This window comes from Phascolarctos cinereus, unplaced genomic scaffold, assembly GCF_003287225.1.
Source record: "Phascolarctos cinereus isolate Bilbo 61053 unplaced genomic scaffold, phaCin_HiC Scaffold_2;HRSCAF=192, whole genome shotgun sequence".
Taxonomy (NCBI): Eukaryota; Metazoa; Chordata; class Mammalia; order Diprotodontia; family Phascolarctidae; genus Phascolarctos; species Phascolarctos cinereus.
Genome location: NW_027555625.1, coordinates 227,348,982 through 227,375,535, shown reverse-complemented (window position 1 = coordinate 227,375,535; position 26,554 = coordinate 227,348,982). Strand labels below are relative to the sequence as shown.

The window sequence follows — 26,554 nt, the reverse complement described above, 5'->3', positions numbered from 1 at the left end:
CATCTGTTCTCCACTGAATAAACAAAACGCTGGGAAACCGGGCCCCGCCAGCCTGCCCCCCACACAAAGAGCCTTTCTCTTGGGGAGACGCCCCGGCGCCGAGCAGCTTGGGCTGGCTGGAGGCGGGGACTGGACTGCACTCTCCACTATCCGTGAGGTGCTGGGTGATCCTCGCGGGATGGGGAGTGATGCCCGGCCCTCCTGCTTTCTAGCGGTAGAACAGCGGCTAGACACACTAACATAGCAACTGGAGGAGCAATAAGGTTTTTATTTTTAAAAAAATAGGAAAAAACCCCCCAATAATACATAAATACACAGTGAATGGAAGGGCCTGGGTCTGGGCCCCTGCCAGGGGATACTGTCATCGGAGTTCCGACGCCGAAATTGCGGCTAACCCAAGCTTTTTGTAGGTGAAGCCTGCGCCGCTCTCTGCCAGCCTGAGTCTCATTGAAGTGTGCGGGAGCGACACAGGCCTCCGGTGCTTTTCTAGCGCGCTAGCCCATTTGTGGAGGCTGCCGGCACAAATGGCCTAGTCCCCCGGATGGGTGGGGAAAGACAGAAGAGAGGCTATAAAGCAGGCCTGGGTCCGAGCTGCTGCCGACCCTTACTTCTGGTTGGCCAACTGATTCTCCAGGTCCTCCAATCGAGCCGTCAGCTGGGTCAGTGGTGTAGTTAAGGAAATTCTCTGGTCTTTATTCCCCTTCCCAGCCTCAGACCCCTACCCCGGGCTAGAGCCTGCCACTGGATCTTGGAATACCTTTGGGGCTTCACCACCCTGGGGCTGTCTGAAACTTCAGACCCCGCCTCTCCCCCCGGTCCCTGCCATGAGCTCTAGAGGATATGTTTCTGCTCCAAACTCCCCAGCGCTGCTAGAGCACTGCCTTGAAACTCCACGATGCTCTCGCAGTCGCAAGGGCTGCGCAGCTCAGTGACCCCTTTCCCCTCCTCTGCAACCAAGACATAGGGAGGCCAAATGAGCAGTACTTCCTCTTTGTGGAACCGAAGAAAGAACAGCAGATCCTGGGCCACGCAAAGATAACTAGCTCCCCAAAACTCTGCTCCCCAAATCCTACTCCATCTAGCCCAGGACTGGGGAACTTTAGAATAACACAGAGGAACTTAGGGAGCATCGATATCCATCCAACCCCTTCATTTTACAGAGGAGAAAACTGAACCAGGTGAAGGTGGAGCGCCGTGCCCGGCACATAGCAAGCTTTTACTAAATGCTTGTTGCTTGCTTGATTGAAATGACTTACCCAGGTTCACGAAGATAGTAAGTAGGGGAGTAGAGATTTTCACTCATATTTTCTGACTCCAAACCCAGGGCCCTTGCTAACCTTCACCAACATCAAGTACAACCCCACCTACCTTCCTTTTTACAGAAAAGTTAATTGAGACTCAGAGACAGGAAGCTACTTTGCCTAAAGTATCAGATCGAATTAGCGGCAGGGATAGGGCTAAAGCCAGGGGTGGGTAACCTGAGGCCTCGAGGCCACGTGTGGCCTTCTGGGTCCTCAAGTGCAGCCATTTGACTGAATCTGAAGTTTGGAAGTTTAGATTGTCAAAGGGCCATACTTCCGATTCAGTCAAAAGGCCACACTTGAGGACCTAGAGGGCCACACGTGGCCTTGAGGATGCAGGTTCCCCACTCCTGGGCCTAGACCCTTGGTCTAATGAGTTTTCCACTACACCAGAGGGAAGAGAGGAGGGAGACTGGCAGCGCTAATTGGGGCTGACACTGGCTGCCTTTCTTTGTTGGGGAGGCTCTTCTCACCAGGACAAATGTTGACTTTCAGGTTCTCCAGCAGATGTGCCATAGTGCTAAAGTCAGGCGAATAGGAAACATGCTGCTCTGGGGGATCTGATGCGATCTCCTTCAGTTCCTCCTCCACCGCCTTGCCTACCCCCACCGCGAACATGATGATGCCTAAGGACCAGGGACACTTGGGGTAAGAACCAGGGGGGAACCCCCACATCCAGGACCTCAAAGAAGTAAGATACTGCCCCTCCACTTGGGGACAGGGGGCATCCCCTGAAGATCATGGAATTTAGAGTTAGAAGATCTTTTAGCCCAACCGCTTCATTTTATGCATGCCGAAACTGCGGCCCAGAGAGGGGAGGTGTCCAAGGTCACACAGGTAGTAACGGTCAAAACTGGGATCAGAGCCCATATTCTCGGACCCCAAGGCTCTTTTCACTATGAATCCATTCCCTCTTTTTCAGGATAGCCTTTCTATAGATCTCCGAATCTCCCCACCCCTCCTCCTTGGTCCTACCCTCCTCCTTGGCCCTGGCGGCCCAGACTGAGATGTCATCCTGGGAGCGGCCATCGGTAAAGACTAGACCGACGCGTGGTACATTCTGGGCTCGGGGCCGAGCTCCCTGAGTCTCGGAGAAGCTGTGTTCGACCAGGTGGCGCAGCGCCAACCCGGTCATGGTGCCTTTCTCCATATATTCCACAGCCAGGACAGCTTGCTTCACCTCGTCTGCGGTTCCATAGCGACCCAGAGGAAACTCTGTGCGCACGCGGCTCGAATACTGCACCAGCCCCACACGTGTTCCCTCAGGGGACACGTCCAGGAAGTCCACTATCTGGTTCACGAAACGCTTCACCAGCTCGAAGTTCTGGGGTCGGACGCTCTTCGAGCCATCGATTACCAGAACCAGATCGACATGGCCCGCTCGGCACCCTGTGGGAGAAGAAGCCAATCGAGGGGCAGGTCTGGAGGGTGCCAAAGGGAGCCTCGTAGAGGGCATCAGGGACCGAACAGTCTCCAGTTTTCTATGTAGGGGGTTCCCTGTGTGCGCTCCCTTCCCCCTATTAACTCACTGTCACAGCTCTTCCCATCAGCCTGGAGCTGCCGGCCCTCGGGGCAAATGCAACGGTAAGAGCTTCCCGAACTCACGCATTGAAACTCGCAACCGTGGTCTATGCCATTGCAGTAGTCTCGGGCTGAAACAGATACCCACCCCCATCAGAGTGGAGCGACTGCTGCTCTTCCCCTCGGGCCTGTATTCCAAGGGATCCCCTTTTCCCTAGCGCATAAGGAGACGGGCTCCCCTTTTTCTCCAAGCAAGCTCTTTGACGTCACCCTCACCCCTTTCTTCTCTTCTTTCCTCTCTCCTCGGACATTGTCTTCCCTCCTCCCGCCCACCTTTCTCCCAGCTACCCCTACATTCTCAGAGGCACGCAGTCACTCACACCAAGGCCACCCTCCTTACGCTGACAGCGCCTGCCATCCGGCTGCAGGTCAAAGCCTTGGCGGCAACGGCAGCGAGGTCCCTCTGGAAAACTGACACACTCGTGCTGGCAGCTGTGATTTCCAAAGCTGCAGTGATCAATCACTGGCAAAAGGGTAGACAGGGAAGGCCACTCAGGGCGGGGACACGCAGCAGCGCAGGGGTTGCTGGGGCCACGGGCACTTCGCTTCTCACTCACCGGTGCAGTGCCTCTGATCCAAGTGGAGGGCATAGCCCTTTCGGCAGCCGCAGGTGTATGAGCCGTCGGATTTGATACAGAGGTGCTCACAGCCGTGGGTCCCTTCCTCACAATGATCAATGACTATGTGAGAAGAGAGGTCTCCTTAATAAAATCCACAATTTTTCCTGATCCCTCTTCCGAGCCTCACCTCCTCCCCAATTCCTAGAGTACATGGGATCTCCATTTCAGTATAAACTGAAGAGTGCTAGACAGAGTTGAGAGCCCTGAGGGCAGAATCTAGCCCTGACGCTTTCTAACTTAACTGTGTAGTTTCTTCATCTGTAAAATGCCAGTCATATTTGCACTACCTCTCAGTCCTGTCAGGAAAAAACCCTTTGCAACTCTCAAAATGATGAAGAAGCATGAGCTAATATTACCTTGCATGACACTTAATTGTACACAGCTCATCCCTCCTAAAAGACTTGAAGGCCTTCTTCATCTTTTGCAGGGCACTGATCTCCACTAATAAGGAGATAGTCCCATATGTCCTTATTATCTGGGCCTAGAGTTACAGTCCATATTCCCAGGTTTAAGCCTAGTAGGACCTTGAATTGAATTGTGGGGAAGCCCTTTCTCAAACACTGACCACTAGGTCTGTCAAGAAGCTCTTTGCTTAGAGCCTGTCTTATGTGCCCTGTTTGGGATCCTAGAGGGAATGCTGAGTAGTTTAAGACATGGATCCTACCTTCTGAGAGCTTATTGCCTAATGGGGAGACAAATGCTCAGAAAGAAATAGTAAATGACTACATATACACATACATACATACATACATACATACATAATTATAGGGTATGGGCACTAAGCATCTAATCTAATGGCTATGAATGAAATCGTTAAACCTGCATTGAGTTGTGCCTTTAACATGTAACATACTAGCTGCCAGACTACTGGCAAATCATTCAACCTCTCAGTGCCTCAGGCAATTCTTTAAAACCATATGTTGTGTTTGAATTACAGAGGTAAATTCATGGAGGGAATTTGCACACCTGAATTAAAATAAAACTATAAAGACTCTAAGGGACCACTGAAGGAATGAAGCATAAGTTGCCAGAACAGCAAGTTGAAACACTTGTCTACTTTGAACCTCAACTTTCTAGCCTATTAAATGATGGTAATATTTGCATTAACCTCCTCACTGGTAGTTGTAAGGAAAGTGCCTTTGTTAACCATACATCATTAAAAGATGGGAAAAATACAATGAGGCCCAATAAGGAAAGCCAGCCGGGGGCATTTCAGTAGAGGTTTTCTGAGAGGGGCAATGTCACAAAATCATAGAATGCTACAGCTGGAAAGAGCCTTAGAGGGTGAGATAATGACTTGTCCAGTCCTTTAATTTTACAGAGGAAATTAAAAATCTAAGACGAGAAGCAACTGATCCAAGAATAGAACATTGCTGTCCTCACTTCCAGGGCCTAGTGTTGTTTCTAGGTCCCTGGGGTGCCTGACTATGGTGGTGTTTGTTGTTGTTCATTACTGTCACTCTTCTTGATGCCTTTTGGGATTTTCTTGGCAAAGATACTGAAGTGGTTTGCCATTTCCTTCTCCAGCTCATTTTATAGATTAGGAAACTGAGGCAAGCAGGGTTACTTGCCCAGGGTCCCACAGCTAGGAAGTGTATGAGGCCAGATTTGAACTCAGGAAGATGTCTTCCTGACTCAGGCCCACCATTCTATCCACAGAAGCAGTTAGCTAACCCCAAAACTGAGGCAGAGGTTAAGTGACTTGCCCAGGTTCACACAGCTAGTAAGTAGCTGAGGTTAGATTTGAGCTTGGGTCTTCCTGACTCCAGGTCCACCTTCCTATGTGTTGACCTATCTGGATGCTTCTGATGGTGTTTAAGCAAGTTTAATCTTTCTGGTTTCATGTGTATTTGTGTTTATGTCACACACATCTACTAAGCTGCAAACTCCTAAAGGAAAGTGACTGGTGCTTTTCATCTTTATATCACCAGCACATAGAAGGATCTTAATAAAAATCGAATTAAATGGAATTGATCAGGTCACAATGGGACTTTACTGTTTCCTAGAGGAAGCGTCTCACCAGAGCAGCTCTTGTTATTCAGAGCCAGACGGTAACCGGGGTTGCAGGCACAGTGAAAGGAGCCTGGTGTGCTGACGCACAGTTGCTGGCAGCCATGAGTCCCGTCTGTGCACAGGTCCTCGCCTGGGGACATAGGACCATGGTGGGAGAGGGGGGTGTCAGTTGTGACTTCTCGCTGCTCTCTGAGCTGTCCCATCCCACCCCACTTTCACACTCGGTGAGGAGAAAGAGAGGACTGGAGAGAAAAGTGCATAAGATGAGGCAGAGCCGGTAGACTGAATGATTCACATGCAGAAAGCCCCAGAGCTAGAAGGGGACAGGTCCTGTATCCTAATTGTGGGAGTGAGGCATGTGTGCATCATCTGGGCTAGGGTGGGAAAGGCCAGCACCTCTGAATGGGGTCTGTGAGAGACTCAACATGCACTTTCTGGCAGCATGGGAGGAAGAACTTAAGTAGTGAAGGGATGAAACCAGTTTAACCTAAAGGTTCAGGTCCTGGGCTGAGCCAGGAAATGGATGGGGTAAAGATAAGCTGAACTTGTGGGAAGGCCTCGAGTAATAACAGATGTGGCAGTGGGCCGGACCTTGGGAGATTGGGTGTGGCTAAATCGAGGCTCAGTTACCAAGACAGAGGTCTTCTCCCTCTCGAGGCCTAGGCCTTGCTTACCGCACAATCGACCTTGAAAATGGAAGCCGAACTGTTGTATAAGGTCGAAGGACTCAACGAGGAAAACATGCTCATCCAGCGGAGGTGATGCCATAGCGCGCAGGGACCCCACGTCAGCGCGCTGTACTCCTACTGCATATATCTCTATACCCCTATTCCTTGCCTGGGCAGCCACTTCGGCTACCCGGTCCTGCGGACGTCCATCAGTCACTATAACAGCGACACGAGGCACCTGGGCCTGCAAAGGGCGAGCACCCTCGGCGACGCTGAAGGCTACATTCATGGTATACTGAATGGCCAGGCCCGTCATGGTGCCCTGTGCCAGGGGGACAATGGCATGGATGGCACGTTCCATGTCCTCTCTTTGGAAGAAAGCTCCCAGAGGGAAGACGCTCTGCACCTGACTTGAGTACTGGATCACGCCAACGCGGGTGGCATTGGGACCAATGTCTAGACCCCTAATAATGTTCACCAAGAAACGACGCATTGTTTCAAATTCAAAAGGACGCACACTACGGGAGCTGTCTATCAGGAATACCAAGTCCAGGGGTCCTGTCCTGCACTTCGAGCCTGCTGAAGAGAAGGGAAGAAGGTCGGGTGACTGGTAGCTTTCCCAAAGATGAATCCGGGGAGCTAGCTGTGAGCTCCACCCTCTACTGGGGTGGGGAACAGGAACCAACAAATGGCCCAAGCAGACACAAAGGAGGAATCCTGAGTCCCATCCTAACTTCAGAGATTCCCAACTTCTCGCCCAGGGCTCTTCACACAGCAAGATCTCTATGCATAATTGAATGAATGACTGAATGAATGCCCCCACCCCTAGCTCACCTGATTGTGGTCGAGCAGCATCCTCAACTTACCTGGAGCAGCTTGCTGTTCAGCATTCACAGAAACCAGTAAAAGGATAAGCAACAGTGCATAGCGAGTTAGCCTCATGGTGCTTACAAAGGGTGTTCAAAAAAGAAGCTGAGACGTAACCTAGAAAAGAAAGGCTGGGAAGTAAGTAGTCATTCCAAGAGCCTGAAACAGCTGGGCCCTGCTTCCTGGCACTTCCCCTTTTCTCCCCTCCCTTACCTGCCACTGCTCGGGTCTCCTCCCCTTTCTCCCCCAGCTCCCACTAACTATGAGGCTGACAAGGCACATTATTGTGCGGCTTCCCACCTACCGTCAGTTCCCCACCCCCAGACTCCTGTTCCAGACCTCAGGCCACAAGGGAGGGCCATGCCCTCGGGAGGAAGGGGGTTAGGGGAATGGGGCAGCCAAGACAAACTTTGGCCTAAGCACTGCTGTTAGATGTCTAGCTCCTAGAGAGCTGGGGAAACCCCATGCAGAAGCCAATTGCAGACAGTGTGGCCTGCTTCTTTGGTGGCTATTCTCGCCTCCTAACTCCCAACCTCCAGTGCGCTGCTCAAGGGACTCCATTCAGGTCAAACAGCGGCAGCCCTAACACCTAGGGCCAAACACCTAGCAGCCAGCATGGGAAGGCAGCAGCTGCGGAGCAGGTGCCAGAGCCTAGAGCAAACATAGGGGGAGGAGGCGGGGAGGTGGGCCTGGGCGGGGAGCAGTCCCAAGGCCTTGGAGATAAGGTGCCCAGAATGGAAATAGCAAGACAGGAGGGGGCGGGGATGCAGCGCAGTGCTGGGGGGCCAGAGGGGTAGAAAGCGAGAGCTTGTGAGAGCTCAGAATTGCGAGTAACCGGGGTTCGTAGGCCTCGGGCTCCAGGAGTGCGGCCATGGATCCCCCGGGAGGAATGGGTGAGAGAACCTGTCCCCCACCACACACACGCAATTGAAAGCCCCCAGTCCCCCAGGGGCACTCCTCCGGCTTGACTTGGAGTCTTCACCTTTGAATCTAAAATATCAGAGCTAGAAAAAAATTGCTTCTTTTATGGGAGAGGAAACTGAGGTCCAAAGATGAAAAGTTACTTGTCCAAGGTTATGAAACCAATTACTGTAAGTTCCAGGACTAGAATCTAGGTTCCCAGACTTCAAGCCTTTCTGTATTTGAGTCTACTCACAATTTGGAATTGGGAGGTTTTGTTCAACCTGTGTTCTATAGCAAACTATTGCCCGGCTGAGCAGCCTCCATTCAGAGATGAGGTGAAGGTTCCAGGCCAGCCAGAGTGTACCCACTGGTCCTACTTTCCAAGTCTTTTTTCCTTCCTTCCTTCCTTCCTTCCTTCCTTCCTTCCTTCCTTCCTTCCTTCCTTCCTTCCTCTCTGTCTCTGTCTTTCTCTCTCTCTCTGTCTCTCTCTGTCTCTCTCTGTCTCTCTGTCTCTCTCTGTCTCTCTTTGTCTCTCTCTGTCTCTCTGTCTCTCTCTGTCTCTCTCTGTCTCTCTCTCTCTCTCTCTCTCTTCTCTCTCTCTCTCTCTCTCTCTCTCTCTCTCTCTCAGAAAGAGGCTGGCTCAGGCCCCACCCCTCTCCTTTCACTGCTCCAGCTGGCTTCCCCCAGCTCTGGCGCGTGGCTTGGTGAATGGAACTATTTTTAGCCAGGCTTCCGGGGCCAGCCTACTAAGGGTGCTAGAGTCTTGGTAGAGCTCGGATTTAAGAGAGAAAAAAAGCTCCCAAACAGTGGCTGGCCAACCTGTGCTCATTGGGACCCTTATGGTCAGGTTGAGGGCAGTCACGTGCAATCGTATTGAATCCAGATGTGCGAGTTGCAGGAGAAGGAGCGCCAGAAGGAGCGAGCTCCTCTGGTTTGACCAGGAAAAGGCAACAGCATCCCTGGGGGGTGCTTGGCTGGAGCTCCGGGAGCAGTCATCCTTTCCTCTTCCTTCTCACATTTTTACCCTTCTCACGACTGTTTTTCTTGAGAATAAATTTAGTCTGGTGGAAGGACCCCTTGAACTGGAAGTCAGAAGATCTACTAACCTGATGTGTGACCTTGGAGAAGCCTTTACCCCTGTCTGAATCTCAGTCTCCTCTTCTTCAGATTTAGGAGGTTGGACTTTGAAGGAGTCAACCAGCTCTAGAATTCCTTGTTCTAAGATCTCTTCCAGCTGTTCTATGTCCTAAGATCCCTTCTAGCACTAACATTCTAAGGGTCTGATTCAGTCCTTCTCACCCTCTCCTCATTCCACCAACCAAGACTTCCATCTAGGGTCAAGAGATCCACGTGGCAACTACTTTTGGGTCATCCCAAGGTCCCCCATGCTCTCTCCACAATTCCCTGCTCTAACATGAAACCATGATACTCTGCCCTGCCATCTGGTCTCTACCTTTCCTATGGCTTTGAGAATTACAGAGTATCAAAGCTGGAAGGGACCTTGGAGACTGTCTGGTCCAATCCTTTCATTTTATGGAAGAGGAAATTGAAATTCAGAGAAGGAAAATGACTGGGCCATATCACATTTGAGGGCAGAGACCGAACTAGAAGCCAGGTCTCCTGACACTGCTCTGCCCAGCCCAGTTCTCTTTCATCTACAATCATTCAGAAGAGGAATTTGTTTGAGGAGGATGGGTAACACAGGTAATTGAGACTGATATGGGTGATATGTATGAGAGATCTCTGGGTTTAGGAGAAAAATTGGGGTTCCCTCTCACTGGTGTCCAATTGAAGGAATTTTTTAGGTTCAGAGAAGGATTTCTTTTTAAAAAGGTGGACTGTGCGGTAACATAGTCCATTAGATAAGAGGTAAGGGTCTGATTGATTCCTAGAACTTTGAAGGATTTACAGTGCCTACTTCACTAACTGTGGGACCTTGAGATAAAGGGCTCATATCTGTGTGGTGCCCCAGTAACGGTAAGATCTGGAATGAGTACCATTAGGCAATGTCCCCAAGGTTACAGGAAAAGATCAGTGAACAATCTCTCCCCAAGATAAAGAAGTTAACCCTTTTGTCGTATAAGGAAATCACCACCAAAGCGGGAGAATTTTCTTGGGGGACACCCTAGATCAGAGTCCAAGGCTGACTCTGTGGAATATTTCTCTAAATTAAAAGACTTGCGATTTCTGTGCAGACCCTCTGCTGCCCCCAGGGCCCCTCACTCACCTGGGCAGGCTAGAGAGCTCCGAGAATCAGAGACAAGACGAAACAGACTTTCCGAGCCCCTTGTCCTGCTGGAACAGGTAGGGAAGCAAGTGGGCTACTTCCCCCGGGTCGAGGTTGAAGGGAGTGGCAGCGTAGGTCGCATTTAACTCGGGGGCTAGGGGAGCAGTCGACCCCTCCTACTGAAACTCGAGAGACCCCTCGCCTCTCGGAGGGGTGGAAGGGGGGACTTCACAGACCCAGCTAAGGGGCGGGGCCGGTGGTGTGTGCACGTATGTTACCGTGTGAGGGTGTGTCTGTGTGTGTCTGTGTGTGTGTGTGTGTGTGTGTGTGTGTGTGTGTGTGTGTGTGTTTGTAGTGGGGTAGGGGACCTCGCTACGCTCTCGTCGCAGAGAAATCAAGACTCACTGAAACTCGGTTCTCTGCCGACACACAGTTCAGCTCTGCAGCGTAGGGAGGGGAGGATAGCCAGTTTCTGCTGGAATGCAAGAGAATTCCAACAACACATTCCTCTTCTGGACTGCTCCAGAGAAGGGCTGGACAGGGAGCGGGAGCACTGTATTTCCGAGGGTGATCCTGCCCGGAAGACCTGGAATGACGATACCAGGCGCCAGTCAGTCAAAAAAGCACTTATTGAGCACCAGCCATATGCTAGGTGTTGTGCTAAGTGCTCCGGGATTTGGGAGAACCGGAGGCTCGCGGAGAAAAGTGCCAGTCTTCCTCAGTCTCGTCGGGCCTCCCCTGATCTGTGCAACCTCGGATAACCGGCCCCCACCCTTACCCCTAGCGGATTCCCTGGAGACACCCAAGCTCCCATATCCGGCTGTCCAAAAGAGACAGGATGAGCCGGCTCACTACCTCCGTGACCTGATGCAGCTGGGTCATCCTGGATGAATTGGAAAAACGGTCCCATTTCTCTCTGTCTCCTGGGAGCCCCCAGCACCACTTCAGCATAGAAATTGCACTAGTTCTAGCAGAATGGTCGCAGGGGTGCTTTCTGAACCTCTTAACAAAAAAAAAAAGGCTAGGCCAAAGTGGGAGCAACTGTGAAATATGCACGACCCTCTTTTCTGTCCAGGAACCGGTCTGGTATGGGTGGGATTTGGGACCCTATTCCTTCCTTTTTTTTTTTTAGAACCTTTCAGTTAGGTCCCTGGGATCCAGCAGGCATCTACCCCTGTGCCCACTAAGCCATAGTCCCTTGGTCTCCCTAGGACCAGGGAGGGAAATGTATTGGGAGGGACTGGGCTTGAAGTTTTCAGGCCCTCACCACAAGAGGTAGGAGCATCTAGTTGTTGGTTGCTAGCAGTCTAACAAGTGAGAGGTAGGACCACCCATCCCCAAAATTTGGGACTTCATGCTATGGGATGGATTCTCCATTGGATGTCTGGACACAGTGCTAGGGGACAACACCTGGATGCAGGGGAAGGGGAGACAGGGAGAGAAGTACCGGCAGGGACAATTTAGCCCTTTTCACAGTCATTTATTGACCACCCAACACCCTTATTCACCCCCTTCTCCCTGGATCTTTTTTCTCTGCCCTCAAGAATAGGAGCGGGTGGAGCTGGAGCAGAGGGCAGCTGACATTTGAGCACAAGAGCAGCTATTGTGTAGGCCCTGCTTCCTCTGCCACTGGCCTGGCCTGGCACTGAGCCACACCAGCTGGGGGGAGCCTGGGTGGTCGCACTGCAGAGGGGCCAGTGCTAAGGCTCTGTGAAGGGCCCATTCAACATGCAGCAGCCCAAATATTTAGACCACAGCCTGTGGCGATGCCCCAGCTCCCCCTTCCTGCCCACCTCTGGTTACCCAGACTTTCCTGAAACCTCAAGACAAGTCCAAGTTTCTCATAGATCCTTGCTACTGACCTCAATGCTGCTTTCTTCTTTTTTCTCCTCCTTTCCCTTCTTCCCTTCTCTTCCTTATCCTAGGTCACCCCCAGAGCCATCAGCCCTCCTTCGAGGCCAGGTGAGAAGATGTCTACAGATGCAGTCAGAACAGACCGTGAGGATTCTACATGCCAAAGTGGCCCAGAAGTCCTATGGGAGCGAGAAGAGGTAGGAGAGGGTGATTAGAAAGCTGGGGAACCACAATGGCTGCTTTCCCTTTCCCATTCTAACTGTACCCCGCAGCATCCCCAGGCTGTACCTAGCCCATCTACCAACTCTCTGTGATTTGGGCAAGGAATTTCTCAGTTTCCTCAACTGTCAACTAAAGGAGCTAATTCATTCAACAAACTTATATTAAGCACATACTCTTGTATAGAGCACAGGCCCAGAGCAGGTGCCCAGTTTCCGTGAGATAGCACTTTCTCCTCCTCCTGCTAGAAGAGGGAATAAGGCAAACACATGAAAATAATTTACACAGTTGCATGAGCACAACAGAGGGGAAAAAAGTAAAAAGTCGTGCAAGGACTGAGTGGGAAGGTATTTATTATCTTTGGGCTCAAGGAAGGTTTTGATTCTATACAATTCCATGAATGTTTCTTAAGATTATACCCTACTATGCCAGGTCCTGCCCTCAGTGCTGGAAATACACACAAAAGAAATACACACAAAAGAATACACAGAAAAGAAAGAAGCAAGTATCTGCCCTCAAGGTACTTACAGGAGGAGCTGATATTTGAATTGGGCTTAAAGGGATATATTATTCATAAGAACAACAGATGAAGTGGGGGTAGGAGACACTGCAGGCATAGGGAAGTGAGTGACCAAAGGCATGGAAGGGAGAGAAGATGAGATATCCTAGGGAAGCAAAGACTTCTACTTTGGTTGGAATCTACAATGCATGGAGAATAGAAAGCAGAGATCATGCTGAAGAGTTAGGGTGCCTTCAGATTGTGGAGGGCCTTTAATGTCAGGTGAATTTTAATTTTTATCCCTTGATACTTCTGTTGATACATACAAATGGTAACCTATCCACCACTTTTCATTCTGGGACTCTTGTCCCTGTTCTTCCATAAATCCTCTACAGAGGGACCTACCTTTGAGGTTTCCCTCTAAGTCTTTCAAATGTTTCAGGAATACTCAGGCAGTGCTCCAGGTGTGAATCGGTTGTTTTTCCTTTTCCAAATACAGTGGCCCCACCTTTTCTGATCCAACATTTTTCTTCCATTTCTTTAGCCAAGTCTTCATGGGTAATATGAACTTTATTGGGTAGCAATAAAAAAAAATAAAGATAGATATCAGTTATTTGTATAGCTGATTATTTACAAACCTCTCTAAGGTGGGTCTACTATGTAGACCTACTGTGTAGTAGGAAGTCTACTGTGGATTTTTCAGATGAGGAAACTGAGACTCAGAGAGAAGTGACTTGATAAGGTCACAGAGCTACTAAGTTTCAGAGCTAGGATCTAAACCCATTTCCTTTGACTCCCAAGTCTTGGGCTCTTTCCACTTTGTACCAGGCTAAATAATTTCTAAGATTCTTTCTGAGGACTCGGAACAGTTTGGGACATATCCAAGCACTTCCCCGCCCCTATCAGTCGGTCCTTCCCTTGGCCCAGAGGTGACAACAGCCTCTCCACGTAGGTTCTTCTGTCCGCCGCCCTGCGTGTATCTCACGGGCCCAGGCTGGAGGCTGAAGCCGGAACAGGGGCAAGGTGAGTGGGAGAAGTAGGACCAACTCCACAACTTCTCCCAGATCCAGCCAGGGGTTGGGAGTCAGCAGGGACGAGACGGTGAAGGCGCAGCTCCACAGCGCCCCCTTGAGTCCACTGCACAGGAGTACGCTGTATGGTACATTCCAACCTCGTCTCATCAGTCACCTGCGGTGTATTCTAGCAAACGAGACTGGGGAGGCTGGATGCACGGTCTGCGGTTACATGGGGTTGGACGGCGGTTCCGCGGAGGCGCAAAAGCTGAGCTTTGAGAAGCAACCGGACTCTAGAGTGAGGAGGGGAAAGCTGAGCAGAGCCCCACATCTCCACTGTCGGGGGCCGGGGGTGCTGCATTTCCTCCTCCCCCAGACAATGACCTTGGGCAGGGACCTGGACGGGAGGGACTGGTGTGGGCTTAGGGAGGAAGGGGACCTACCTGGGCAGTCCAAGGGGGCCAGGGTGACTGGGAGAGCTTGGGTTGGGGGCTCTTTAAGCCATCCTCAACTGGGTAGCCAAGGCTTCACTGAGCCTGCTGGCCCCAGGACAAAGGCAAAGCTGCCCACTTCGCCGACTGGCTAGGAATTCGCCTGCGCCAAAGCTCTCTTTATCTCGGACTCGGACAAGAGAAAGCACTTCCGGTTGGTGTTAAGGCTGGTGTTGCAAGGAGGCCAAGAGCTAGGTACCTTCCACAGTCGCCTCATCAAGGTCATCTCCAAGCCATCTCAGAAGAAGCAGTCCCTGAAGAACACAGACCGTGAGCTAGGGGATAAACCTGGACCTGAGAAGTGGGGCTGCAGATTAGGAAAGGGGAGAGAAAAAAGAAACAGCTGGGGGTGAAGGAAAGGGTGTGGTGTAAAATGAGGGAGTAGGGCCTAGGGAATCACGGAGTCATGAAATCTCAGAGTTAGAATGAGCCCTCAAAAGTAGAAAGTCAGAGTTGGAGAGCCCACTGAATCCAGGCCTGGGGGGCTCAAGAGATGACCAGAGAGGTCAAGTGACTGGTTCCCAGGCCGCGGAGACAAGATTCACAATTAGACAATGAAAGCACCAAGTCTTACCTGCTCTTTGGGCTCTGAGACTGGAAAGAAGAATGAGGGCTAGAAGTAAGAAGTAACATTATGGGATTCAGAGCTAAGAAAAGATTTCAAGATAAAATCAAGGCTCAGAGAGGTTAAAAGATTTGTTGAAAGTAACCTACATAGTGAGTAGCAGAGTCAGGATTTGGACCTAGAGCTATCCGACTCTAAATCTTGGGAGTTTCCCCACGTTATATCTGAGCTGGATCATACTTGCCTGAGCTCTATAGAAAGGCAGCAAGGTATGGTTTATAGAGAGCTGAGCCAGGAGGCTGGTAGAGTCCTCTTCCTCATAGGTACATACTGACTGCATTGTTCTGGGGAAGTCACTCACCCTCTCAGGGCTCTGGGCAACTGTATAAAACTATTCAGTTTCAGTGAAGGTCCTGATCTGCCTTCACAGAGGGGGCTTCCTGACTTAGTAGTTTCCCTATGACAATGAAATCACAGTTTTAGGCCCTGTTCCTATCATCTAGGTACTAAGGGGATGTCGGCAAAGAAGGGATGAGGAGATAATGAAGGGTCTTGTGAATAAGGCACAGACCTAGTACCCACTCCCATGTTGAGGGGTAGTGGGAAAAGGACAGGAGCTAAACTTGAGCGGGTAGCATTGACCAGCCCCTTCCCCCACAGTATGCATCTCCTCCGGGTCCAAGGTGTCTCTCTTCAACCGTCTTCGATCCCAGACTGTCTCTACCCGGTACCTGTCTGTGGAGGGCGGTGCATTCATCGCCAGTGCCCGACAATGGGCAGCCTTCACCCTGCATCTGGGTACTGCACCTGGGTTCAGCTCTACTCACACCTCTATCTGCCATCCATGTTCAAATAACCCCCAAAAGAGGAGTATCTTCCCCACAGTCAGGTCTCCTGTGTTTGCTTTGTGGGTCATCAGTTATGATACTGAGCGCCCTCTAGGGTCTTGGAGATAAGAATAAGTTGAGTCATCTGTACTGCTACCTTCTCCCTCGGGTAGCAAAGGGGGGGGATCTGTAGTCTTATCATCCATAGCCAACAAACTTGAGTGTTCCTCTGAACTAAGGTGCCTGGCCCATCTGGGCACTGAGCCTACGTTCCAACCCCAAGCTGAAGGTCACAACCAACCTCTTGCTGAATCACTGAATCAGTCATAAAATCAGAGCCAGAAGGGATCCCAGAGGTCAGCTCATTTTACACAGGAGAATCAGAGAAGTCAGTTACCCTAGGGTAGCATAGCTCAGTAGGGACAGAGCTAGGGGTGTTCTGACTCCTGGCCAAGGCCTCTTTCCTCCATACCTCCAATGCCTCTCTCAAGCCATCCTTAACTGGAAGGGGGAAATTTAGAGGAGAATGAGATCTTCTAATTCATTGTTCCTTGGAGGAGGGGAGATACAGACATGTAATCATATTAGCTAATATTTCTATAGTGATTTTACCTTTACAAAGCATTTTGCTCACAGCTTTGTGAGATGGGGAATGAAAAAAAATTGTTGCCCCTTATTGCAAGGGAGGTTCAGAGAGATTGAGTGACTTACATATGGTCACAGCACTAAGTTTTGGAGCCAGAATTTGAACCCAGTTCTCCTGACTTCTGTTATCTCCCAATTCTGGTAGTAAGAATACTTAGTCACCAATTTTGGCCCAAGGAGATTCCTCAATCCACCCCTACCTGCCCTCCTTCATACAACTCTACTCCATCCAAAGTCTCCCAAGAGGACAGAAATCCCCAGGTCCCCTGGGAAAATTCACTCCTAGGTCCAAATACTTGTAATTGTGTTTACATTAGATTGCATTTATACAGAATATACCAAAATGTTTAGTACAATTTGTTTTAAGAGCTAGAAACCACACTAAGACTTTTGGGACACCCTATATAACAACATGGCCTTTACTAAATCCCTTTAGGATCCTATTTGACCTTCACATCAGCCCTTTATGGGGCTGCTAGGAACAGTGTGGGTATCCTCATCTTGCTGATGAAGAAAGCAGGGACTCAGGAGAAATATCCTTATCTGAAAATAGAGACAAGAATGCTTGTCTCATAGGACTAGGTAGAGTTTTGTGAACCTTAAAGCAACATATTACTATGAATTAGTCATAATTACATAGTACACACACACATATCAGGGGTAGGGAACTCAAGGCCGCAGGTTCCCCACCCCTTATTTCATACACACACACACACACACACACACACACACACACACACGTATGTAGGTCAGTTGTTTTAGTCATGTCCAACTCTTTGTGACCCCTTCTGGGGTTTTCTTGGCAAAGATACTGAAGCAATTTGCCATTTCCTTCTCCAGGTCATTGTAAGGATGAGGAAACTGAAGCAAATTGGATTAAGTGACTTGCCCAAGGTCACACAGCTAGAAAGTGTCTGGGGCTAGATTTGAACTCAGGAAGTTGAGTCCTCCTGACTTCAACCTGGCATTCAACCCACTGTGCCACCTACCTGCCATAGATAAATAGATGTGTGTGTGTATATGTGTATATAAATATGTATATGTATGTATATATGTATGTACATATATACACACATATAGAGAAAGTTGTAGATATAGGATATAGATATTATAATGAATTAAGAGTGGAAATGACCTTAGAGATCATCTAGTTCCTTTTAGAGATCACCTAATTAGGGGTAGCTAGGTGGTGCAGTGGATAGAGCTCTGACCTTGGAGTCAGGAGGACCTGAGTTAAAATTTGACCTCAGACACTTGACACTTACTAGCTGTGTGACCTTGCCTCATCAAAAAAAAAGGCAAAAAAAATAGAGATCACTTTATTTTACAGGTGAGGAAGTGACTTGGACAAGGTCACACAGTATATTAATGGAAGAACTGAGATTCAAACCCAGGTCCCTTGACTCCAACTTCATTGCCCTTTCCATTATGCCACATCACAGGTTTGTTGTGAGGAAAGTGCTCTGTGAATTGTAAAGTACTGGAGACATTGTAGCAATTATTTTCAAATGATTCATCCAAGGTCCTATAGATACTAAGTAGCAGAACTGGAATGTCAATCTAGGCCATAGTATTTCAAAGCCAGTGGGCCTTCTACTATACCATGTTGTCTCTTAATACCTGTTTGATCTTAGGGAAGTCTTTTCCCCTCTCTGAGCCTCAGTCTTCTCTGTAAAATGGGGATTACTCTTACAGCACCTATCATTTTATGAGGCTAAAATGAGATTGCGTCTGCAAAGCCCTTTGTAAACCATAAAGCACCTCAGAAATATCAGTGTTGATTATTATTGTCACCTAACATCAGACTTACCTGACCAAAAGGTCCACATGTGGTACTGGAGGTGGGGTTGGGGAGGAGGCCTGATGCCTCTACACTCACCATCTTCCTTTCCCTTAGCTGATAATCATCGTCCCCGGGGAGAATTCCCTCTCCAAGAGGGCTATGTTCGCTATGGTTCTCTAGTACAGCTGGTCTGCACAGTCACAGGCATCACCCTGCCCCCCATGGTATGAACTTGAGTGACCAGACTAGACCTGGGTGATTTCTTTCTGGTCCACATGGAGGGTGACTGTGACCACAGAGTATAGGGTGGGGGCAGGAGGAGCAGCCATCACAGGGGCTCAAAAAGGACCCTTGGGAGATTGGGGGGTGTCCTGGCCTCTTAATGGGCAGGTCTGGCTCTGAAGTCCTCTCTGGGTCCCTTGATGCTTTCTTTTCCTCTTCTCCCACAGATCATCCGCAAAGTGGCCAAACAGTGTGCACTCCTGGATGTAGATGAACCAATCTCCCAGTTGCACAAATGTGCTTTCCAGTTCCCAGGCGGGAGTCCAGGGGGTGGTACCTACTTGTGCCTTGCCATGGAAAAGATTGTGCAATTCCAGGTGAAACTGGGAGATTAGCAGATCATGGACAGACCTTAAAATACAGGACACAGGATCATAGATTTAGAGCTGAAGAAGCCTTTGAGGTCATTTAGACCAACATCTTCATTTTACAGATGAGGAAACTGAGACCCAGAGAGGTTAAATAACATCCAAGATCACATGGAAGAGATCTGGGATTTGAACCCAGGACCTTTGTCTTCAAACATTCTTTCCTCTCCCCACCAGAATGAACTTCACAGAATATCAGGGCTATCAAAACAATCTGAATGCAGTAGTCTTTTCAAATTTTATCATATCATTGCTCAAAAACATTCAGTGACCCTCTGTTGCCATATCGTAAAATACAAACGCCTTAGCTTGGCATTCATTCCCCTCTACCTTCTGGCTACATTCTCCCTTCCCTGGCTTAATTCCTTTTCCTCTCCTTAATGCATTCTACATTTCAGCCATGTCAAAGGACTATTGGTTGTCCCCTGAACTCAAGGAGCTCTCTTCCACCTCTGTGCATTCACACAGATCGGCCTCTGTGCCTGGATCATCTTCCATTCTTTCCCCATCTCCATCCTTTGACATCCTTCTTTACCTTTAGATTCCACATATTTTCCATGTAATATCACATTCTTTCCCAACCCCTACCCCACTGCCTCACAGCTGAAATGAATCTTTCTCCCCTTAAATTTTCCTAGAGCACTTTATCCGGGTCTCTTCTTTACTTTTAAAATATCCTGCTTTGTCTCATCCTTATCTGGGTACATGTAATACCCTCCAGTAGAGTGCAGCAGGGCCTGTGTTCTTTTGTATCTTTAGATCCCCAATTCTGAGCCCAAGGCCTGGCATATTTGTTGTTGTTCAGTGGGTAGGGTAGGGGTGGGCAGAAAATAGAGCAGAGCAGAAAAATTATTCTGTCAGACGCTGCAATGGGTGAATGGCAGGTGGGAGATTAGTAATGGGAAGACCTGTTAGGAAGCGATTGGAATAGTCTTGCAGGTGGGTGTGAGGGCATAGATGAGGGTTGCAGCCATTAGACTAGAGAGGAGAGGATGAACACAAGAGATGCTTTCGCGGTCTATTTGGAAGAGATTGATAACTGAAAGGTTGTGAGGGAGCAGGGAGAGTCAAAAAGAATCCCAGGCATTAAAACACAGGTGATGAGTTCAGTGCTGGCAGTACAGACAGAACTAATGGATTCAGAAAGACTAGATTTAGGAGAAAGCCTTGCTTTGGAGGCTTCGAGTGTGATTTGCTGATAGGACATTCTGATAGAGATTTTCTGAAAGAACTTGGAAATGTTCTGAAGTTTGGAAGATCCATGAGGCTTGGAGAAATATCTACATAGAGGTGGTAATTGAATCTGTGGCAGTGAGAGAGAGATCTCCATGGGAGATATTATAAAGAGAAAATATCCTCCAATTTCTTCATTCTGCAAGAGGGAGAAATATGGTCTCAAGAGGGAAAGTGAGTTGCCCATGGTCACACAGTAAGTTGGTAGGGTTAAGATCAATTCCTGGACTGCAGATGGAGTAGAGGGGAGTAGGAAGATGGGGATCTGCTCCTGTCTGCCCCAGGGATTCACTGATGGCCCCTGCCCCTCCTTGCCTCATCACTCATCTTCTAGCACTTTCTCCTAGGCTTCACCCTGTCCCAAGGAAGCAAACAGGGCACTGCTGAATGACAGCTCATGTTGGACCATCATTGGCACTGAGTCAGTGGAGTTCTCCTTCAGCACCAACCTTGCCTGCCCCCGGGAGCCTGTCACCCCAGTGCCCCTCATCAGTACCTTAGAGGTACTCACCTGGACACAACCCCAGGAACTCTTTCCCCCACCTCCCCCAGTCTAGGGGGACTATCTGGCCATATCACTTCCCAAGAGGGAGGGTTATGGTCCCTTGTCCCCAGTGCTAGCCTGACTCAAGACCCTTTGCCCCACAGCTTAGTGGTGGGGGTGACGTAGCAACCTTGGAGCTGCTGGGTGAGAATTTCCACTCAGGACTCAAGGTGTGGTTTGGTGACGTGGAGGCTGAGACCATGTACAGGTACAGATGGTAACTGGGGAGGTTCTGGGAGTTTAAGTCTGACTCTATGGACCTCGGTTTCCCCAATTGTAACATGAAGGGGTTATGTTTGAGTCTTTGGGATCTCATCTATTTCATGTTCTAGGGTTCCTTGTAGCTCTGACTTCTTGTGTTCTGACTTGTGCCTCCAGGAGTCCCCGGTCCCTGGTATGTGTGGTACCCGATGTGGCGGCTTTTGGTAGTGCCTGGCGGTGGCTGCGCACCCCCATTACGGTGCCAGTGAGCCTGGTTCGTGCAGATGGACTGTTGTACTCCAGCGCCTTCTCCTTCACCTTTACTCCAGAGCAGAGCGGCCGGCCAGTCCCCTCAGGAGCCCCTGAGCCACCTCCTGATGCAGACGCCCTCTTGGAAAGCATCCACCATGAGTTTACTCGAACCAATTTCCACCTCTTCATCCAGAGCTAGGGGAGGGGTGGGGGCAGGAAGCAGTTGGGCTGCAGTAAGGGAATGTTACTGTTGGTCATGGGGTGACCTTCTTTAGCCCATAAACCACATCCCAAGAACCAGCCTATGCTCCAGGCTTCAGTGAGGTCCAGGGCTTCCTATGGATCATCAGATTTACAGTGAGGAGATTTGAAAGGTCCTCTTAGTACAACCCCTTCACTTGGACATGGAGAAAACTGAGGGCCAGAGAAAGGAAGTAGCTTGCCGAAGAACACACAAGTAATAATAGCAAACCCAGGCCTTCTGACTCCGTATACAATGCTCTTTTCATGCTATCACTTTGTGTTGATACCACAGGAGTGTGCAACACCTTTCATTAGGGTGTGCCCACAGGGAACATTTTTTAAAGATGAACATTAATTGAATATGCAACAATAAAGGACATTATTTTTATTTATCAAAACTTAATTTATATTTTAAATAGCAACTAAACTTCACTTTAAGAGTTTTTAAAAAATTTAATGAGACACAGACTGCCAATCATTTTGGGAGGACATTCAGGCGTGCCTGAGCAAAGCTATTGTACCCTCTATTAATTCATCTCAATCAATCAGTCCACAAGCATTTATGAAGCACCTACTGTATGACCACGTGACTGGTCTGCTGGACACTCACATTCACACACTCTGCTGGATACTTCCTTTCCTCATATAAAAGCTCCAGCTAGAGATGGAAATGTTGCAGGCATGGAACCCTTCAAACATCCACTCACTGTCTCCAACACGCACAGACTCTACTTTAACGTGGTGCAGGGAGAAGAGCCATGCCTGGAGCTGGGAGGCCTGAGTACAAATCCCAGCTTTGTTTCTTAATAACCTTGTAACTTTGATCTTCCACTTCCCCCTTCTGGGCCTCAGTTTCCTCATTTGTCAAAGGGGGACTAGCTAACCCCTGAGGGCCCTTCTAGCTCTAAATTCTGTCATCACCAGGACAGTGTGGGGTAGAAGAAAGAGTTCTGGGCTTGGAACTAGAAGTATGTTCAGATCCCCATTGGAGTGATTTGGGGCAAGTCACATCCCTTTTACAAACTCCAGCTTCCTGTAAAATGAGGCTAGCAATACTTGAAACATCTATGTCATAGGTAGGCAGTGATAGAAGGGAGTGCAGGTATTTGCATTTTACAGATAAGAAAACAGGCTTATGGCATTTCAGGGGGAAAAGGTATCTCAGAGTGGATCTAATCCAACCCAGATCCCAAAGATTCCCCACTACAACATACTTGATGAGAGGTTATCCAGCCCTTTCTTCAAGCTAACCAAGGAGAGTCAAGGCAGCCTCTCCTACTCACTAATGGCTCTAACTTTCAGGAAGTTATTCCTGACTTCATTTCTAAATGGGCCTCTTTGTCACTCCTACCAATTGCTTCTACTTCAGCCATCTGTGGGCAAACGGAACAAATCTAGTCCGTTTTCCATGTGACAGCCCTTCAAATACCTGAGAGCTCTCTGTCCTTCCTGAGTTTTCTCTTCTCACACCCCACCCCAGGAAAAACATCCCCAATTCCCTCAACCAACATCCATATTGCATGGGCCCTTGACCATCCTGGCTGCCCTTCTTTGGACACTCTCCCTGCCCTTCTCAATTGTGGCAACCAGAGCTGAGCACAGTACTCCATATGTGATCTGACCTGGGAAGCATACAACAGGCCTATCCCCTCCTTATTCCAAGAAGCTGGACATGTGTTAATGCAGACCAGATCACAATAGGCTTTTTCTGCTATATAACATTGTTAATTCATACCAAGCTTGAAGTCCACTGAACCCCCAGATCCTTTTCAAACCAATCTAAGGGGAAAAAAGCCAAATCTAAGCACCTCTCCCCTATCTCGTATTTAAGTCAAGTGTAAGACTTCACCTTTATCCCTATTAAATTTCATGTACTAAATGAAGCACAGTGTCCTAATCTATTGAAATCTTTCTGGGATTCCATCTTTGAAAGGTGTTGCTTATCTATCCCTGTTCTGTCATTTGCAAATTGGATGTTCATGCCATCTATGCCTTTATCCAAGTCACTGATAAAATTAATAAACTGCACAGGGCCAAGCCCAGATCTCTAGGGCACTATTGACATTGACCTACTGACCGCTCTTCAAGCCCAGCCATTCAACCAATTTCTATCTAATTATGCTGACATCTAGTCTGTAGCTCTCCATTTTGCCATAAGAAAAACGTGAGGTGTTCATCAAACAATTTGCTAAAATCTTTGTATGCTATACCGGCAGCATTTTCCTCATCTGCCAGCTTAGTATCCTGTCAAGAAAAGAAAATAAGGTTAGGCTGGCATAACCTGCTTTTGATGAAACCAGGTTGCCTTTGTGGTCATGTTTCCTTTTCTGTATGTTTACAAAATTAAAGCTTATTGAAGGGAAGTGACCCCATCCGGGAGCTCCCGAAGAGCCTCAGCTGGAGTTGGTGCCAAGTCAGACCACCCTCCAACTCCATTCCCCCCCCCACAGCCAACTCCTAACTTTCCTGACCATGCCCCTCCCCCTTCTCCCCTCCTGGGCTAACATTGATTTGATCATCCGAGGATGTGCTGGCAAATATATAATAACTGGTTCTCCCAGGAAAAAAATGTACACACAACACATTAAGTTTAATCTGCATTATGAACATTTTCTCCATCATTTTCTTAAGTCTAGATAATCAACAGAGCAATTAATTGAGCCCTAATATGTAGCATTTGCCAATTTCAAAGCTGTATTAGCTCTCAGCAGTCATGGGCTGACTGCCACACACTCCTGCAATCCCTCCCCTTGCCACAGAGAAGCTAAAATCCCCTCTCCAGTCTGACCCTCAGGCCAATGGTGGTGGGCTGCTACTTGTGGGACAGACACACCAGTGCATCTTACCTAAAGGATCCTAATCCTTCCATCTTCTCTATAGCAGAATTCTCCTATATGTGTCTTCTTTCTCAGAGCATGAGCAACTTGAGAGCAGGGACTTTGTGTATAGAATCTCCAGGGCTCAGCACAATGCTTGGCACATTGCAGGGGATTCATCAACACTTTCCTTCATTTATCGTGCAATGTCACACAGTGTGAAAAGCCTTGAATGCAGGTGTTTACTCTAAGGTAGAAAGCTCTTTCCATACTGCTACTTCAAACAAGTGCTAGGTCTGTCCCAGATGTCTAAGACCTCGAGCTGGGGAGGTGGGTCTCATTCCCAAGGAAAAGAGGGCAATGATCCCAGGCCTTTTGTGCTCAGATTCCAAGGAAGAGGAATGGCAGCTAATTTCCAGCTATAAAAGCACGTGTTTGCTGGCATAATTTATAATAGATCAAGGAGCCCTTTATGAAAGGTGGACTAGAGGAAGCAGGAACTAAATCCTGGGAAACAACAGCATGTTATGGAAAGAGCCCTGGCCTTGAGGTGAATAAAAGAGTGTTGCATACCAACTAGCTGTGTGATGTTGAGGAAATGACTGCCCCTTTCTGAGCCTCAGTTTCCTCATCAGTAAAACACTTGCACTACCTACTTCAGAAGAGTGATATGATTAAAGTACTTTGTAAACCTTGAAGTGCCATATTTTAATGTGAGAGGCAGCTTGGCAGAGTGGATAAAGAGCTGGTCTTGGACCAAGGAAGATCTGAGTTCAAGTCCTTCTCCTGCTGCTGACTGACTTTGCTGACTTGTGTGACCACTGGGACTCAGTCTCCTCATTTGCAAAATAAGGGGATTGGATTGGATGATCTTTAAGCTTTTAGGTTTTAAATCTATGTTTACCTCCTGAAAAAATCCCTCTTAATGGCCAGTGGGAAAGCCTGGCAGAAGTGTTGGGAGATACCCTTAAAGGGTATGGCCAGTAGGTGGCAGTGTTGTACCAGTGTCAGAGCTGGAAGGCATTTTAGGACATGAGATTATTTATTACAGTTGAAAGAGCCCATGGTCATCGATCAGTCCAAGCCACTCATTTTGTAGGCAATGAAACTAGGTTCCAATAAAAGGAAAAAATGTGTTGGATGTTCTTGCTGTGACTGAGAGGCAGCCCCAGGAGTCTCTCACCTCCCATCCACGTCTTCTCACTTCCCTACACTCATCTCTCTCCTTTTTTTCATCTCGTCATGGGACCACGTTGTATGTGTGCAGCACTTTACTCCTGACTGAGCCCTTTTCCATTCATTATTTCATTTGAGTAGAGAATGTAAGTTCCTTGAGGGCAGGGATTGCATCCTTTGGTATCTTGATCCTCATAACAAGTCCTGGGAGGGGCTAACAGGGATGGAGAACCTGCAGCATGGAGGCCACATGTGGCCTTCTAGGTCCTTGGGTGTGGCCCTTTGACTGAGTCCAAGTTTTACAGAATAAATCCTTTCGTTAAGGGGACTTGTTCTGTGAGGTTTGGATTCAGTCAAAGGGTCACACTTGAGGACCTAGATGGCCACATGTGGCCTCTTAGCCACAGGTTCCTCAGCCCTGGCACTAGATCATTTGACAGATGGGCACCAGAAAGACTGACAGAAGGTCAAATAGACACCCAAGGTCAAATATATACCAATTGATAAATTCAGGATTCAAATACAGGACTTCAGATTATATACCTGGGGTTTTGGGGGGGTTTTAATATATATTATTTATTTTGTTAAAAAATTTCCCAATTAAATTTTAAAATGTAATGTGTGTTGAATTGAATTGTGGGTAGGCCCTCTCTCTTGCACACTCCTCACTAGGTCTGTCAACAAGCCTTTTGCTCAGAGTATGTCTTATGTGCCCTGTTGGGGATACTGGGGGGTGGGGGGCTGGGATACAGAGTAGTTTAAAACATGGACCCTGCCTTCTGAGAGCTCATAGCCTAATGGGGAGACAAATACATACACTCCAAAAGAAAAATAGCAAATGACTATACATACATACGTATATACATACATACATACATGCATGCATACATACATACATACAGCAGCTAGGTGACACAGTGGATAGAATGTGGGCCTGGAGTCAGAAGACTCATCTTCCTGAGTCCAAATCTGGCCTCAGACACTTATTAGTTGTGTGGCCCTGGGCAAGTCACTTACCTTTGTTTGCCGCAGTTTCCTCATCTATAAAATGAGCCAGAGAAGGAAACGGCGAACCACTCCAGTATCTTTGCCAAGAAAACACCAAATGAGGCCATGAAGAGTTAGACATGACTGAAACAACTGACCAACAAAAGAAAACACAAGTTAAAAAAACACACACACACAAGAAAAATAAAGAAAATTTTAAAAAATACTATGCATTAGTCTATACTCAGAATTCATCAGTTCTCTCTCTGAATAGATAGGATTTTTTGTCATGGGTCCTTTGGAATAATCTTGGATCATTGTCTCAATCAGAGTAGTTAAATCTTCCATCATTGATTATCATAAGATTACTGTTACT

General features: G+C 48.3%; 2 protein-coding genes across 2 annotated transcripts; one reads left to right on the top strand and one right to left on the bottom strand.

The window, feature by feature from the left end:
- Window positions 1-254: 254 nt before the first annotated feature.
- On the bottom strand, window positions 255-10,827 carry MATN4 (matrilin 4). The gene is made up of 11 exons (XM_020984092.2): window positions 10,181-10,827; window positions 7,050-7,167; window positions 6,190-6,762; window positions 5,523-5,645; window positions 3,440-3,562; window positions 3,223-3,345; window positions 2,831-2,953; window positions 2,277-2,690; window positions 1,775-1,927; window positions 843-947; window positions 255-663 (listed from the first exon to the last, which is right to left on the bottom strand). Exons 2-11 carry the CDS (start codon window positions 7,123-7,125, stop codon window positions 605-607), a joined length of 1,872 nt encoding a protein of 623 aa, XP_020839751.1. The 5' UTR covers window positions 7,126-7,167; window positions 10,181-10,827; the 3' UTR covers window positions 255-604.
- RBPJL (recombination signal binding protein for immunoglobulin kappa J region like) lies at window positions 8,837-23,024 on the top strand. Its single transcript, XM_078149159.1, has 12 exons — window positions 8,837-8,884; window positions 10,130-10,257; window positions 12,106-12,231; window positions 13,705-13,775; window positions 13,957-14,063; window positions 14,352-14,526; window positions 15,482-15,619; window positions 18,191-18,300; window positions 18,526-18,675; window positions 20,307-20,462; window positions 20,608-20,711; window positions 20,882-23,024. Exons 1-12 carry the CDS (start codon window positions 8,837-8,839, stop codon window positions 21,153-21,155), a joined length of 1,587 nt encoding a protein of 528 aa, XP_078005285.1. The 3' UTR covers window positions 21,156-23,024.
- Window positions 23,025-26,554: the final 3,530 nt, after the last annotated feature.

Bases quoted from the DNA above. Each gene is read 5' to 3' on its own strand.
- MATN4 (XM_020984092.2), bottom strand. From the start codon at position 7,125: ATGAGGCTAACTCGCTATGCACTGTTGCTTATCCTTTTACTGGTTTCT. The intron at 3,563-5,522 runs GTGAGACGCTTC...CTTCTCACATAG, and splicing joins GAATAACAAGAGCTGCTCTG to TCATTGATCATTGTGAGGAA. The intron at 3,346-3,439 runs GTGAGTGAGAAG...CCCTTTTGCCAG, and splicing joins GGATCAGAGGCACTGCACCG to TGATTGATCACTGCAGCTTT.
- RBPJL (XM_078149159.1), top strand. From the start codon at position 8,837: ATGTGCGAGTTGCAGGAGAAGGAGCGCCAGAAGGAGCGAGCTCCTCTG. The intron at 14,064-14,351 runs GTGAGGAGGGGA...CCGACTGGCTAG, and splicing joins AGAAGCAACCGGACTCTAGA to GAATTCGCCTGCGCCAAAGC. The intron at 18,301-18,525 runs GTATGAACTTGA...CTTCTCCCACAG, and splicing joins GCATCACCCTGCCCCCCATG to ATCATCCGCAAAGTGGCCAA.